Raw genomic sequence first — 16,126 nt, 5'->3', positions numbered from 1 at the left:
AAGGGGGTTGTGATGGAGGAGATTTAGGAAGATGCAAGGAGTAGTCAGTCACCCAACAGCCCTTCAAGTCGAAGGAAGCTAGGTGCCAAAACTCAGTGGTTGGAATTTTAAACACAGGACTACAGAATATTTGCAGGGGGTGGATGGGAAGATGTTGCAGTTGTGACCTTGCTGGGACCCTATGGAACAGATCAGACCTCTAGCTCATACCTGGGTACTTGAAAGTCACTCCCAGGATCACTTCTCTCACAACCCCTGATGCAGAGAGCTGCACTGCTCATAAATCAGTAGTAGAAGACGGATAAAGGGGGCAGGAAAGCAGGAGAGCCCTGGAGCATCTTGAGGATGACAACATACAGCATTCTCAGGTCTGAGTTAGGTTTTTTGGAGTAAGAACCAGAGCGATTATAAGGCACCTCAAAACCTGAAATGCAGCCCCAGCAAGCTGAGTCAGAAAAATTGAGTGAGATGCTGGACTCCTGCTGCAGTGGCCAGGGAGAGTTGGGTGCCTGCAAAAGAGGAGCCACAGACTTGCATCCTGAGCTGCGAATATGCCTGGGACAAGCTGTGAGGTGATAGGAACCAAGCATAGGTTTTTGTCTCCAGAGGTTAAATAACACCTGGGCTCATAGGCTGTGGTGTAGACTTCTCTGTCAATAAGGGCAGGGATCTGTCCCATAAAGAAACAGGGCAGAGAGAACTGGTGACCTGCGCCATTGCAGGCAAGGGTTTGAGACTTGCTGCAGGAAAGCTTGAGTGACCTCAGCCCAGAGGTCCCAGGTAGCCCAGCAGTTTGTGTGTTAAATGCTGGGCTGGAGGATGCTTGGGAGGAAGGATACTGCACCAGAGACCTTGCTGGAAGCCTGCGAGTGAAGGTCTGAGGGGGCAGGAGGAGGACAGAATAAGGGAAGCCTGCTCTGCAGTCTAGCAGCTCACTTTGCCCAGAGGGAGGAGGCTTCCAGTTTTGTTCTTGCTACTGGGCTACTCTGAGGACTTGGGCAGCCTGCGGAGTACACTCTGCCTTATTTCTGGATCACAGTGGAGCACTGGCAGAGCTGGGTACCTCACTGTCTAGGCTGAGGTACGGACCTAGAAGTCTGGATTTAGTAGGCTTAGCTTCTGCAGCATGAACACTCTGCATCTCAATGCCCAAATTCCAAGGAAGGCCCCAGACTAACCTCTCTGGATGTTACCCTTAGAAACCAACTTTCAAGGTCCTGAGAAGTGCTCTGCAGTCTCAACTCACAGTGACTTCAAGCTGTGTAGGACAAGGCAATGGCAACTTAGGCAATTCAGTAGCCCACAGAAATCCAAAGATCCCAAATTCTCCATCCCTAACCTAAAAAAGAGCAAGCTGCAATGACAGGTTCCCCACAGCTGATGACATTCTCCTTCCACAGATACAGCAGGATTCGGCAATGAACCAGCTACTAGAAACAAGAGGACCACTGCCTACTGACAGGTACAGCTCGAGCACACCAAGGACATCGCTCAGCCCTTGGGTGTGAAGCGGGGCTCCTTTTAGCCATCAGTTCTTTCGGGGGGAGCCGGGTTCATATTTTGAGACACTTTTTAGCTTACACAGTGAATGACACGAAGTGAACATGCTTATGCTGCTGGCAGTGCACTAATAGAAGATGTCTGCTTAGGATGGTTAACGATCACCTGCTTAGCGTTTGAGTCTACAGGTAGGTCTCTACACCAGCTATAAGGCATTAGGCAAATACTTGTATTTTGGACAACAGATGCAAGTTACAATGTTTCTGCTAGTAGTAACTGAATACCATTTTTTTAATTGTTATGGAGAATTTATGAGAAATGTAAATGAAACATTTAAAATATAAAAAGTGTTGCTGTTTGTTTAAAGAAATGTTACAGTTTTCAACTGCCATTAGAAATCCAGTAGTTTGGCAGAGTGAGTCAAATCCTGCTCCTGCTGCTGTCAAAAATCCAACCCACTTCAGTGGGAGGAGGAGAAGACACAAGGAGGCAGTCTCTACAAGGTATGTACAAATGAATCCCAGAACGGAAAAGGTGTGAAGTATGATTAAATGTGTAGGTTTTGATAAAATAAGCTTGCGGGGGTTTTTTGTTTTGGTTTGGGTTTTTTGTTTTGTTTTCAGTTTTGGTTTTTTTTTGAGAGAGAATTAGGGCATTGGTAAGAAAATGCAGATTTCCTAGGGGAACTTCCAAGGATCTGCTTCTCTTCAGGCTCAAGTACTCATGGCGTGGGGTCAAGTCTAGTTCTGGTCAGCCTCCAGCTGAAGTCTGCCAGGGGGATGGTGGCTGGTGGTGGTGGCTGTCCTTCTGTGCCCTGCACCCCATCACAAGGACACACAGGCACACAGATCTGTTCCCCAAGCCCTGGGCTTGGCTCTCCAACCAGAACAGCAGAGAGGAGCACCAAATTTAGGACCTACATTTATACAACGCTTATTTATGCTCTTGTGGTGCTTCTTATGTCTGTATCCAGAATGCTATGCTTAACCCAGTGAGGCAAATGGTGCATGAAACAGCAACAGAACAAACAAACACACCAACAAACCGGATGCATACAACTGTAGAGAGCAGAGTTTTGGCAAGAAAAGAGAGGGGGAAGGGTGTGAACTGACATCACTCCAGTTGGGATTGATAACAAGAGGTGCTGCTGCCCTAAACGAGCAGAACTCATGGTTGAAGGGCTAAGGATAATAACGGAACAATGCAATTCATGGGTGGAAGAGGGGAAACAAATTAATTGTGATGAATTTCTATGAGCAATGCTCTATATGGTCTCTCAGACAATTAACACAGACTTTAGGCTGATCTGATAACTCAGTATCAGGGGATAGAATGATATGCCTGTTGGAAAAATGGGTCTGTTTTCTGCAAGAAAATACACCCATAACAGTATTTTCGGTACTGGATAATCATTATTTGGATTTGATTTGAGTAAACTCACAAAAGATGGAATAGATAACAGAACGGATGGTTGCGATTTTGGTGTGTAGCAAACAGGGACATCTTCTTTTCAGAAGGTGAACTTCAGTGGCCTTCGGCACTGCCTCCTGATTGTACCCAGTCATAGATAACCAAGGGAATGCTCACTAGGGAAAACATTATCCCCAGTGCCAAGAAAAGAGAGGCCTGGAATAAAAAGGAGAGAAAATTAATGAATAAAAAGAAAAGGCAATTAATTCAAGTATGTTAACTTCTCCTCTTAAGGAGATTTACAAGGTGATATATCAAAGTTACCAGTTAAAACAGGATAGCATGTCTGGTAAAGACAAGACCCATAGATATTTAAACAGATTAGCGTCATTAATAATTACTAGCTGAACACCAAAACCAATTTTTTTCTCCTTTCAATTCACTTCTTAAACACTGATCATCCCTAAAGAGGATTAAGCAAGTCTGTTTTTAGGACCGATCAGCTCTGCTCTTTTCAAAGCCTCATGGAAATAAATACACTCTTCCAACCAGATATGTGTGCATCAAAGTTCAGCTTTTTCGTCTTGGGGTCTGTGGATGGAGTCACAAGTGAAACATGGGTTTCCTGTCTGTCTGCTCCTACAAAACCTTTCCAAGGCCCATTCCCATCTGCTTGTGCGTGCCAAAGGTATAATGTTTCAGCTGGCTGCTTCTGGTGGAAGCACCTCAAGTCTGAATCGGGTCCATTAAAACCACGAGGAGCACTGCAGACAGAGCACATTGCACGATTTCTGGGTCAACACGCTGAAAAAGAGAAAGGTTGCTGGTCTGAAAGGGTTGCCAAAGGGGACTGGAGGGATACCTGCACCCTGCCAACAGCTATGGCTGCAGCAGAGCTGCTGCTCACCAGCCAGGGGAAGAGCCCCTCGCCCCGCAAAGGAGGGCTCCCCAGAACACAAGGTGTCCTGCAGGGTTTGGCAACTCTGCTGTGAGACCCTCAGGGTAAGCAGAGGAGAAGGACGAGCACGGCTGCCAGCTGACTAAAGCAAGGAGAGAAAGTAACATCATAAAGCTCCACATATGTTCAAATTAAGTACATTTTGCATCTAGCAGATTATAAGGAATGACAAGATGAAAGTACTGTATTGATGAGAAAGGAAAGCATACCCAAATCCTCTGAGTCAACTTTGATCCATCCTGCTGTGTAATTTTTAAATACAACGATGAAGGAAGAATGAAAATCAGCATATTGGCAGAAGTGACCCCTGCAAAAAACAAACAAATGACTTTTGTGAGCTCTCAGCAACAGCTAATTATTGCATTGCTGATTAGCAAGTCTTTTATTAGTAGTACAAAACCAGGATACTGTACCTACAACTCCGAAAATATCCTTCATGGATGGGATAAAAATGACTAATAGGTTGATGATAACCAAAAGAACAAAAGTAACCAAAACGTGACGGCATAAGTCAAATTTTGTTTTTCTGGCCAGCTCAAATAATGATGAACGCACCTGTAGGAAAAGAGAAAGAGTTCTCCGTCAGCAACAGTCTATAAGCCACTTCAACACTTTCCATGTTTATTTTAACCAGTTCTTCATGCAACAAGAAGTGCTGCATAGATCCACCAGAAATTCTGAGGTCTCTGATGTAATGCCCTTTCAAATAATCCTTAAAATTAATTTGCTATTTTAAAACTGTAAGTACACATCTGCCGTAGGATGTTGCTCCTTTTCTAATATGCCTTTTGAGGTCCTTCTGCACTTAAAAATGAATTTCACCTCTGAGCCTGCTCCAGTGAGGTCATGTGAAGTAAGAGAGGGCCTTTGTGAATTCAATTTAAAACAGATTTAAGACCAAAAGGGACTAATTTATTTCCTGCAGGGAGAACTCCAGAAGTTAGTGGGATTCTTGTGTGGGAAAACACTGATCCAAGCTCAGGACTTTTTTGTGTAGCTGCAACATCACTGACTCAGCAACTGCTGGACTGTGGTTTGAAATGCACACCGTGCACAGCCGCTTACAGCTGGTACCGACTTCCAAACCGTGTGGAGCTTTTTACTTACAGTGAAAAATAGCACCGGCACCGTGAGTATCACTGCAACAATCACAGCCAAGCGCACGGTCAGGATGAGGATGTCATCTTTGCTCTGGTACTTGTGAAGCAGATTTGACTGCACATCGTCTATGGAAAAGACAGTAAGGTAAGTGTTCTGGCAAACAGGCGATCCGCTCACAAAAATCATGGCTTAACAACAGCCTTCTTGTACAACAAGTGATTTATCTGCAAATAAAAGAGTATGGAATGAAACGTTCTTGAGTTAAAACAGTGCTCTGAACCAAATCCTAATGATCCCATTATTCCAGATTAATCCTTTGGAGACCTGATTTAGGAATGCGTCCTAACTCAAGACAGCACATGCCCAAGTATAAGGTAATTTTCACTGTAGGAAAGACAACAGTGAGACATACACGAAAGCTTGCTGACATAATATACATATATAAAAAATAAGTAAAGTGAAATAAGCTATTTCTAATTGGTTCTGTGGGATTTATTTTTTTAAAGTTTCAAATGATATAAAAATAACCACATGCACTGCAATGGCTGAACTTAATATAAACTACAAGGTTTTGAGCCAAATTAATCTAAACAGCAAATAAACTTCCAGCAAAAAGCAGTGCCCCTGTTCTCAACCAAGAACAAAGCCTATCTCGGGTCAGCTCTCAGTGGGGCGTTCTGACATTTGCAGTCCAAACCCTCAGCAGCTCCTCCGAGGGCTCCCCTGATGGGTTTTTTTCTTGAACCTGCCACCCCCCACCCCAGCAGCGCCTGCAGCTCGGCCCCCGCACCGGCTGGCGGCTGCAGCAGCCAAGACAAATCACGGGGGGGTGCCTAATGGGGAGGTGCTGGTGATATTTTAACGTGACCTCCTGCAAAAAACGTTTCCTTGAAGCTGTGATAAATAGCGCAGAGCAGGTCTGCATGTGCTAACCAACAGGAAAACCATCTTGCTGAGGAAGCTATGTGTTTGCTTTGTAACTTTTAAATATCTAGAAGCAATAACCTAAGGGGATGGCTGTTAAGCACAGCCACAGAAACATACTCACTGCCCCTTTTTAGGTTAATGTTTTGTTTCTGCTGCTATTCTTAGAAAGCTTATGGTAAAAGGTAACAGCTCTTAAGTCCTTAAAGGGAACTTGATGGCCACATCTAGTTCAAAATCTTTGGCACTTGGTAAAACCTTATATATTGCTGGAGGCAGAGGGATCTGTTCTGTGACAAAATGCCTGTGCTCCCCCCAGGACACCCTTCTGGGGAGAGACCATGGGTCAACACCACCTACGCAGTGTTTGAATCCCCACCAGGAGAAAGAAAATGCTCTCCCACCTCCCTGCACATTAGGAGTGGGGTTTTCAAGCCGGGCACATGCACAGCTTCTGCAACACAGAGCTTACTCTGCTCCTGCAAGCACAGACTGCAACTTCTGTACCGCTCACGGTCTGCAGCCAGGTAGGAAGTGAAGGGCAAGGCTTACAGTTGAAGGTCTGTTTTCCTTTCAGCTAGATACACCACAGAGCCCAACCACAGTGTGACCTTTTAGGGGAAGAAAAACACCTCTTTTCTGTAATTCTGCAATGTAAATATAGTCATCACTGCAACACTTTCGAGAATACAGCAAACAGACAAGTACTATTTGTGTAAAGAAATGGCCACAGTAAAAATGCTGTTCTTACCCAGGTAAGGGTAGAGAAGAGGGTTAGAAAACTGTAAGCAAACATATGCAAGGTAGGGTCTTGTCAGTCTCAAGGGGAAGAAGGATCAAATCGGAGGAGTTTTATATTCCCTCGGTGTCTTTCTGGCTGCCTGTGGTGGCACTGACCCTTGCAGCAGCACCAGCGCAGCTGCACAGCTTCCACCCGCGGGCCCTCAGCGCTGGTAAGCAAGGACACCTGATGTGGGGAGAGGCACACGAGACACCCCAGGGATTTCCTCCGCCATTTCCCCTCGGGAGGGCCAGAAGGACGCAGCCCCTACCTCCTCCATGGACTCCAGACCCTCGTCCTTGAGGGGTGTGGGAGATGCCCAGAGAGGAGCGCCACGGATCTGCCTCCTCAGATCCCTGGGGCAATCACATCAGAATCTGCTCCCTGCCAAAGCGAAGGGGTCCGCGCTGATTTACACCCACTTGCTCCCTGGGGCTGCTAATTTGATGCATTTCTATGAAAAATGTGTTAGATGGGAGCAGTTGGATGAGAACAGCTGTTGCTGTAGTCACTTGCAGCGTATTTGCAGTTTGTTGGGAAAATTAGAACAGATGACCTCAAGTTACTTCAACGCATGCAGACTCAAGGCCTCATAATCAGAATGAGAGCCTGAGAAAACAAATAGGAGATAGGTACACCTTTGGAAAAAAAAATGCCACATTTCATATTTACTTATTTTCTTTCTTTTGCAATACGTGGCTCACAAGGAATGGTATCATGAATGAGGAGATTGTAACAGAAAGGTCACTTGAAATAGGGTGGAGAAGACTGATGATCTTTTGGTGACTCTGGGTAAAAGGCAAACATCAGTTCTGTCATCTATCTTGTAACCCCTTAATGGTCCATGGAAAAAGACACTGCTTTTCAACATTCCCATTACACTGGAACATGGGAGTAGCTTCCTAGGTAACATTCATATTTTATCCTACTTTACTCATTAATTGTGCCTTTAGGGCATACATGTTGTGTCGTTTAGCGATACAACATAATTTGTTTCTTTAAGTAAATTGATATGTGTGAAAAGAGACAAGGCACCAGTTTTGAACACTGAAATAACCATCCTTTGGCAGCTGAACTGGGACAACCCTCGAAGCTTCCCCACCTTCACTGCCAGTTTATTTAACCGAAACCGGAAGGGGTTAGCTCTAGGGACACAGGGAAAACATGTGGTCCTTCTTCTCTATGATGAGAGCCTCAATAAGAAAACGAAAAAGCTGTGATGGCTGATTTGATACCCATTTCCTAGGACCTGCTCTCAATTCTGGCTCATTTTATGCAGATGTGAACAGTTCAGTCATCACCAGTGTACACGAGTGAGGACCTTGGAATGAAAATCTTAGTGGGGCACAGCTAATCCTCAATTGTGTTAAATAAAAGTGTCCCTCCTATTCTGAATAGACCTTTCGTAAATACTGCTTTCACTTGTGCTTTTCATTCATGTGGGGAAAGTAGGAAAGGATATGTACCTTCTATATGAAAACATTACGGAAAATTATATGAAAAAGTATTTTAATATAAGTGTATGGGACTTTCCTTTCCAGCTGGGATACGCTATTGATTTCACATGTATTCCCTTTCTACTGTGATCAGTAAAGAACTGCATACTTACCGTAGAAAGTCAAATAGCCAAATATGGCAGTCATAAAGTACATCACAAACATGGCAAAAAATGAGATATTTGAAACCAACTGCATTTTTTTCTGTGAACGGCTAGAGAAGGAAGAAAAAAAAACATAAAAATGGTTGGACTGGAGTTTTCAATAGCTTTTAAAAAATGTTTTAAGTCCTTGCATAAACATCATAATTCTGGGAAGACTCATGAATGCATTTTCATTTAAACCAGGAATTCATTGACAGCTGCACGAGGAAGAGAAGGACTGGGGAAACGGACCCTACTTGGGGCTAAAGTCCAGAAATGGTGGGACTGCCCTGTAGCTCTGCTCCCTGGCTATTCCCACCTAAACAAAGTGAAGAGTGAGGCCAAGTGGAGATGTACAGCTCTTAAACACGTCAGTAATTAAATTAAGAGGCCAAAATAAAGGAAAAGCAAAATTATACACAGAAAAAAAACAAAACCCAAAACAACATTCTGAATGTTTGCAGAAAAACATTTGTGTCCCCATGCTTAGAAAATATTAATTCATGCAGACCACTACAGACCTGTAAAATATGTTAAGTGTAAACATTTCATTTTTAGATATTTATTCTGAAATATTCCCACTCCAGTACTTAAACTTATGACTTTTAAATCTACACAGGGATGCCCTAAAGAGGTACCTGGGAACCTGCTTAAGTCACCTGAAACTCAAAGCACCCAGCAAGCGTTCGGGACCTGAGGGCTCCCATGGGTCTGACTGACCCTGACCTCTCCAATGGGGCTCCCCCACATGGCCCAGGACCCCATTGCAGCCCCGCCCGGCTGCCAGCGATGGCCCAGCCAAAGGTGCCAGCAAGACAGCCGTACAGACAAAAGTCTTTTAGTACAGGTGAGGCTGAAAGTACTCTTTTTCTCCTGATACCATAACAGAATTTTAGCTGCACTGACATAAACGCCGTTGGCTGAACATATGCCTCTCTCCTGTGCCAAATAACGACCACCACAACTTGGCTTTCCCCAGGCTGCCATGTACTTCCAGAGAAACCTCCCAAAGTATTGGATTATGCTCAACCTCCCTCACCCCCGCCCCAGTGGCATGCCTGGAAGGCCAGATTTCCTAGCTGACAGCCACACTCGTCGGGTTGTTGGGTGTTATTAAAGATGGTGTTGCCATCTCCTCCAAATGGCACGAATGACTCAGAGCACCTCTGCGCTAACATTTTCCATACAAAGCAGTTCAAAACAATTAACTGGGAAAAAGAAAGAGAAAGGCTTACTCTTTAAGTTCGCTGTAAATCGGGAGGACTGATGGGTGGCACACAAATGCAAAAGCAATGGTGGGCAAAGCATACACGGTCTGTTCGGAGAGAATTTCAAAGAAGAAGTTAATAAGTATTTCCTCCAGCAGCACGAAGAAATGATCCTTGTTCAACTACCTCAGTTCCCAACTCTCTGGACTCTTCAGCTGAGCATTGAGAGCCCTCAGAGAAGGCAGAAGACCTGTCAGCATGTATTTAATGGAGAGCAGTGCTCTTTCAATGGGAGGACAAAGCCTTCACGTTGGCCGTGCGAGCACAGTCCTGACTCTGCTCGCAGAGCACGGCGCTGGATGCCATGCAGCTGCTGGTTTTGCTCCCTGGGATGGATTTGCCTGCCCAGCTGCTGCCACCATTACTAACACACCAACATGCGTAAAAGGGACGTATAGTGGGGTCACCGCTACGCTACCCTGCCTTGGCATGGAGAGGGGTGCGCACCCGTGGTGCTAAGGCTGAAGTCCTGAAGAGGAAGCCCATATCCAGACTGTAAGAAAAGAGAAGAGGAATGCAGAACTTACAAATAAATGGATATTTCAAGGTACCAGACTGAGTCCCTTCATTTCCCAGGCCAACAAAAGGGCTAGGAGGGCTGTGGAGGGAACATACTTTTTCTTGGGGAAAGAGAGAGACCATTACGTCACCATGAAGCGCAGGAGGCCTCCGGGGTGGGGTGGGGGCGTGGGGTGGTGGACACTTCACCCCTTTCTCCACCAAAAACCTGAGTGGGTTTCAGTGCTCAGTGTACAGCCAAACTTCACAAATTATCTCAGTGCCCAAGCACTTCCATTCTCCCTAGGGAATGGGTAGGAGCATAGATCACATGAAAACAGGCCCTCCTGCAAGGGCAAAAAGAATCCAACACAACAGGCGGCTCTCCCCAGACCTTTGAGATCTGTGTGCACTGGCCACAGGCATCCCCTTCCCACAGAAGGCCTCCTAGGGTACACCCCAGGCCCAGCAGATTCAGTAAACACACTGGTTGGTCCTTCCAGGCCTGTGCCACATCCTCTCCCTCACTCACAGCACGCTGCTGTTGTGGAGCATGGATGCATATTTCCATACGTCCATGGAGATATTCAAAAGTTGCCTGGACTTGGTTCTGGGCAACTGGCTCTGCTTGAGCAGGGTGGCTAGACCAAAAGACCTCCAGAGCTCGCTGCTAACCTCAGCCATCCTCTGATTCTGTGAAAGTCTTTATCTCCTCCCACACACCAAAGTTGCTAAAATGGCAAACTGTTGGCCTCAAGGGCAGCTCCAGTGTGCCTAATTCAGATGGACTGGTCCTTCCGATGCGCCTCCATCAACTCTGAGGCAAATGCTGGCACTTATTGTAGAAGACTGCCCTTGAATGCTATCTGAAATATACCTAAGCTGCTATTGCACACCAAGTTAACTAATTCTTGGTCCATCACATGTGAGCTGATGGCTACCCCAAAGAAAAGAAAAGTGGTCAGATTGGTTTCTTCAACTGAAGCTGGTAGGATGAATTTAAAAAAAAATTAATTTTTGCATGCATGTGCTGTACATGCGCATTCCCTATGAATGGGACTGGGACACCCTGAGGACCCTGCCCTGCTGGATAAGATGCTGTTTGACAAGCACTGCACCCCGGCACAGCTGACAGGAGCAATCCTCCTGCTCCCACAGCTACAGCCAGTTGCTTTCGCATTCTCTTGGCACAACTTTTCCTGCAGCTGTGTGGCAATGGGGGAAAGCATCCAGCTGAAAGGCAATCACATTTTTGCTGGATTAGCTTTCAACTGTATCCTTTTCCCAGTCTAGTTCACCATATGGCTACAGAGACACATATCCTGTCACAAAGAAGTGGTTTGTGTGCAGAAGGACAGAGGGATTACTTCTGGGCTTTGGATGCAGGAATGGCTTACTCAGCCTCTACTGAACTACAGCCTAAAGGCACAGTTGCAGCACAGATAGGAAGAAGCAGCAGAAAGGAAAACTCTCCCAAAGAAAGCATTTGTTGTCCAGTGGTAGCTCGGGCTGACAGCCTCAGCATTATCTGTTACTGGGGCAGAACAGTACCACAAGGAGGTATATTAAACACAGTATCTCCATAAGACTGGGCAAAGAGACCCATGGTGCCTTCACCACTGGCTCACGAGTGGAAGCATGAAGAATTTAGGAACAGGGGGTGTGGGTGCATATATTGTGGGAATGAAAAATAAGTATAAAAAGAAACATACCTTGGAATTAAAGATAACATACTTTGGCTTACACATATGTTCATGTGCTGAGCTATTTGATAGGATAGATGATGTTGCACTTAGCTCCGATCCATCACAGGGAATTTGAAACTTCTTGTAAATAACCTAGAATAAGAGCAGAAGACAGCTATAATTGCTAATAATAATACTAATAAAAACAAAATATAAATTAAAACATCAGAGAAATTATGAATATCCTATCACGTGACTATCATCCAAAAAAGAAAACAGGCTGAACTTACCACTATCAGGAAAAATACCATGCAGCTTAATGAAAATCCGCTGGTATAGCCAAGATACCCTGAAATAAGTTAATAGGAAATCTTATACAAAATTATTTTATTAGCCATATCTTGGTTTTTACTTCTTTTTGCTGCTCTGTGAAAAGTTTAAATGTATTACACAATTAATATGTATCAAGAGCTTCTGGGCAGGACAAAAGCATGTCCTGTTGGTGTGGGAGTCTCCCACACTGCAAGACTCCTGGCTTTGAGGGAGACCTGAGCTTTGTGCTGAGTGGTTTGACTTCCCGAGGGTCACCTTTATGGCAGTTTAACTAATTTTACGTTTGAAAGGGGCTGTGATAATTGAAGCAAACCTGAAAATGTGCAATTGCAATCAGAACATGACCCAGATTCTCTGACACAAGTCACATCAGGTGAGTAGGGGTTATTTTCTTAAAAAGAAGATCCCAGCAGGACTTCAGTGCAAAAACTTGTGACATGGTTTTAAAAAATACATTGTGTGCCTACTGGCATCTTCACTTCATGGACTCAAACACACTTGAAAATGCAATCCTCTATACGTATTTTACTTCAAAGTCCAATAACTTCAATTAAGCTCACCACTAAAAATTTTGATGCTGATAGAAAAATGTTATTTTTTTGTAATCTCACAATTTGTGAACTTATTTTTACAGACGACAAATTAAATAGAATTGCCTGATGAAATGAAGACCCTCTTAACTATAATCTTTTAAATCGATGTCCACAATTGTATGGATGAAGCTGGTTTATACTCTGTTCAACATCTGTGACAATTTAAGCCTACTTGTTCCAAGATGCTCAAAACATGGATTATTCCTGGACCAGGGAGGCTGCTCAGATTACAATGAAAGCACTTTTTTTAAAATTATAGTTGAGTTGCCAGTGTGGCTGTCAGTGGCATGATGTCTGGCCTCCTTTATTTTATTCCCACAATGGCATTTGGATCTTACCTAAGTTCTTAAGGAGACATAAAGGTAGGATGATACCAAACGTCACTGTGACAACAAGAATCCGTCCATCCACGTACCATGCCCTGTATAGAACATTAAAAAAACCCCATCATGAGCACACGTTAAACCCCCTCTGGTTTTCCTCACACTCAGTTGTCTTCTTTGACTGCTGCAGTTACAGATTCATCTTTGGTCTCCTTACCCTACAAGCTCCTACAAAAGGAGAGATGGTGGCCATATCTAAACTTTGGACAAACCTAGTATCAAATACTTAAGAGCTTTTATAAACATATGCTTAAACTTATGTACGCAATGTTAAATTCTGTAATTTAATCACCAAAATTAATTCAACTTACGAAAAAGATTCTTCTTTTCCCATTAGAAACTTTATGGCAGAAGGCAGCTCATTTTTGACTATGAAGAGATAGCTCAACATTGCTGAAAGAAGAAGAAAGTCAGTTTAGAAAATGCGGGAGATATTTTACGGAACAAGTACAAAGAAGCATCCTGAACCTTTTCCTTCATCAGTGTCTGCTGATAGAAGACCCCAGACTATAACTGACTGTAAACTACTGATCATACAGTGATACAGCATTTTTAAATGGCTGCATGCAAGGTGTTAGCTACAGCTGTACTGAGGAGCGTGAAGATCCCAAGATGGCACTGGGAGAAGGAGGAACCTGGCTGGTTGGCAGCCATAATATCAAGACGTTAATGAGTTTTGTTTTTCAATACCCCTCATCATCTTTACCTCCAACGTTCTGGAGAGATGTAGCTCCAAAGACAATCATTTTCCCTGGGGTACCGAAGACCTGCTCACCCAGCTTTTCATACACCATGCAGCCTGCATGAAAAGAGAAGAAAGGTAGCAAATACAGCAGCAAAAGCAGTGGAGTAGAAACAGTTATGATTCCTTTTCAGCAAACCACCCATCTGTGCAGCCATACCTGCCCTTTGCAAGTAAATAGAGAGCTCTCTTGTAATTACTAGGGCTGAAACTTATGTAGGAATGTTTTCTTGACGTCTATAAATGTTATGGTTGGCTACCAGTCACTTTTGAAATTGAAGCTCTTAATGAGGCTATTACATCCCTTTAATGAGTCTGTCTATACCCCTAGTGACATGTTAAGTTATAGTATCCCTGCACCGGCGTATTAGGTTTGTGCCCGCAGTGACAGTGACGTCGAAGCCTCCTCTCCAGACAAAACTCAGCACAGCAGGATCCAGAAGTCAGCATTGGCAACCTGGCCACAGCAGGCACAGTACCGTGATTCTGCAACTTCACTTGCTTTGACTGAATGATCCAGATGAGGGCAGCCACTGATTTTACAGCATGATTTACAATTTTTAATGATGAAGCCTTAACTTGTGAATTCTCAGTGTGGTATGTTTTTGTTAGGGAAAGGTGTAAATTATAACTAAAACCTCTTTTTAAATACCTGTCAAGCTTGAGAAACTCCTCTTTTAATTGGTTTGTGTTTCTGTTAAATGTTTTTTTCCTTGACTGTGATTTAGGCTGAGAAAAAGACTGGACATTGTGAAGATGGTGAGATACATGAGAACAGACAGAGAAATATTGCAGATGTTACACGGTACAGATTATTTAAAAAATGCAACCCATTGCTTTCTCTAAATTTCCCTATAGCTGACATTTCTGCTTTAAAACTTGTATAAACAATAAATCTGAGCTTAAATGTACCAGCAGAATAGAAAACAGGTTTAGATTTTGGGAACTAACAGGGCACAAATGTGTGCACGATTAGGCGTACATACCTAATTTACATAGGCAGTTGCTACCATTATACATGCTATAACAGTAACTCAAGTGTGTCCAAATTACTTTTTAAAATATTACAGTATTCTTGTGCATAGATAATTTCAAAAATTTGGCTTCAGAGATTGTTACCCAAGAAAAGAGCCTGTTGGACTTCAGAGCGCAGTGACATTTAACACTGTAGGTAACTTCTATTTTCTGTGTTTAGAATATATTTTGCTTACAGATACACTTCTCTCTGTGGAGGAATTGTTCCATTTTATATTATTCTATGAAACCTCCTATGATACCACAAAGGCTATCAGGAATTTCACAGTAACAATTAAGGACAAACTGTCTCCAAGTAAGCTTCACCACAGGCAAAGATTCATTATATTTCATCTGCAATTCTTTTTATAATGCGAAGAGACTATATAAGCTGTCCCTTCTAGCTCACTGAAGACAGTATTTCACAGTAGCAGAATTCACTCTTTGTTGTAAGCTTTTCTCTTCATTTCTCCATTGCCATGACATAAATTCTTGTTAATTCTGGGCTCCTGACCCAAAATATGTCAGGTCTTTCTATTGTGTCAGCAAAGTGACAGAAACCCCATCTTACACAAAGCACATGGCCTCATTTGAGTACTTTTCACCTCTTGCTTTTTACAATTCTACTGAAATGGTATAATAACATCTTAAATTACCTGTTTCTTTTGAACACACCAACAGGAGATATATTGAATAAATAGACAGCAGCGTCACTGAAACCAAAAGCAGCCTACAAAAGAATGGAAAATAAAGCTTACTGTGAGAGCTGAGCAATAACATTGCAATATTTCATGTCAGGTCATATTCCTGCTTTTTTGCTGCCTCTGAAATAACTTTTATACTATTCTGACAATGCAAAAAGCCCTAAAAATACATGTAACTCGCATGCTTTTTCCAGTTCCACCACATCACCATGGAGGTAGAAAACCGTGCATGCAGAGAGCTTTAAATAAAGTAGAATTTAGCAGCTGCAGAGTGCAGCTCTGTTAGTGAGTTACACCACCCCATACTGAAAGAAGCAAGAATAAAGATGTCTTTTCAGATAAGAATTCAGATTTTAAAAACATCTTCACATGTTACCAAAGGGGTGCCCAAATGGCTTTTTATGTGCCTCCCAGTATCCAAGGAGCAGGGAGAGAAGGGAAGTTAAGGCTCAACTGGCTTCCCTTGGAAATAAAGGCAGAAACCAAAGGCTTTTACTGTGTGCAGGCAGGGATTGGTGTTCCCTCACTGATGTCACTCCTGGTCTGATCCATAATTTGACTTCACATAGAAGAATTGCAGGAAGTAATGACCA

General features: G+C 43.5%; 1 protein-coding gene across 1 annotated transcript in view; it reads right to left on the bottom strand.

The window, feature by feature from the left end:
* Positions 1-2,752: 2,752 nt before the first annotated feature.
* SLC38A1 (solute carrier family 38, member 1) overlaps positions 2,753-16,126 on the bottom strand; it is a 26,125-nt gene continuing 12,751 nt past the window's right edge. The window contains exons 4-15 of the mRNA XM_010186516.1: positions 15,486-15,559; positions 13,780-13,872; positions 13,385-13,466; positions 13,029-13,111; positions 12,055-12,113; positions 11,792-11,917; positions 9,549-9,628; positions 8,284-8,384; positions 4,976-5,094; positions 4,282-4,423; positions 4,078-4,175; positions 2,753-3,126 (exon numbers count right to left, since the gene is read on the bottom strand). Coding sequence (XP_010184818.1) covers positions 3,025-3,126; positions 4,078-4,175; positions 4,282-4,423; positions 4,976-5,094; positions 8,284-8,384; positions 9,549-9,628; positions 11,792-11,917; positions 12,055-12,113; positions 13,029-13,111; positions 13,385-13,466; positions 13,780-13,872; positions 15,486-15,559 — 1,159 coding nt within the window. The 3' untranslated portion in view covers positions 2,753-3,024. The remainder of the gene's footprint in view (positions 3,127-4,077; positions 4,176-4,281; positions 4,424-4,975; positions 5,095-8,283; positions 8,385-9,548; positions 9,629-11,791; positions 11,918-12,054; positions 12,114-13,028; positions 13,112-13,384; positions 13,467-13,779; positions 13,873-15,485; positions 15,560-16,126) is intronic.

This window comes from Mesitornis unicolor, unplaced genomic scaffold, assembly GCF_000695765.1.
Source record: "Mesitornis unicolor isolate BGI_N332 unplaced genomic scaffold, ASM69576v1 scaffold28126, whole genome shotgun sequence".
Classification (NCBI taxonomy): domain Eukaryota; kingdom Metazoa; phylum Chordata; class Aves; order Mesitornithiformes; family Mesitornithidae; genus Mesitornis; species Mesitornis unicolor.
The sequence above is the reverse complement of the archived record's forward strand: the minus strand, read 5'-3'. Positions and strand labels throughout refer to the sequence as shown.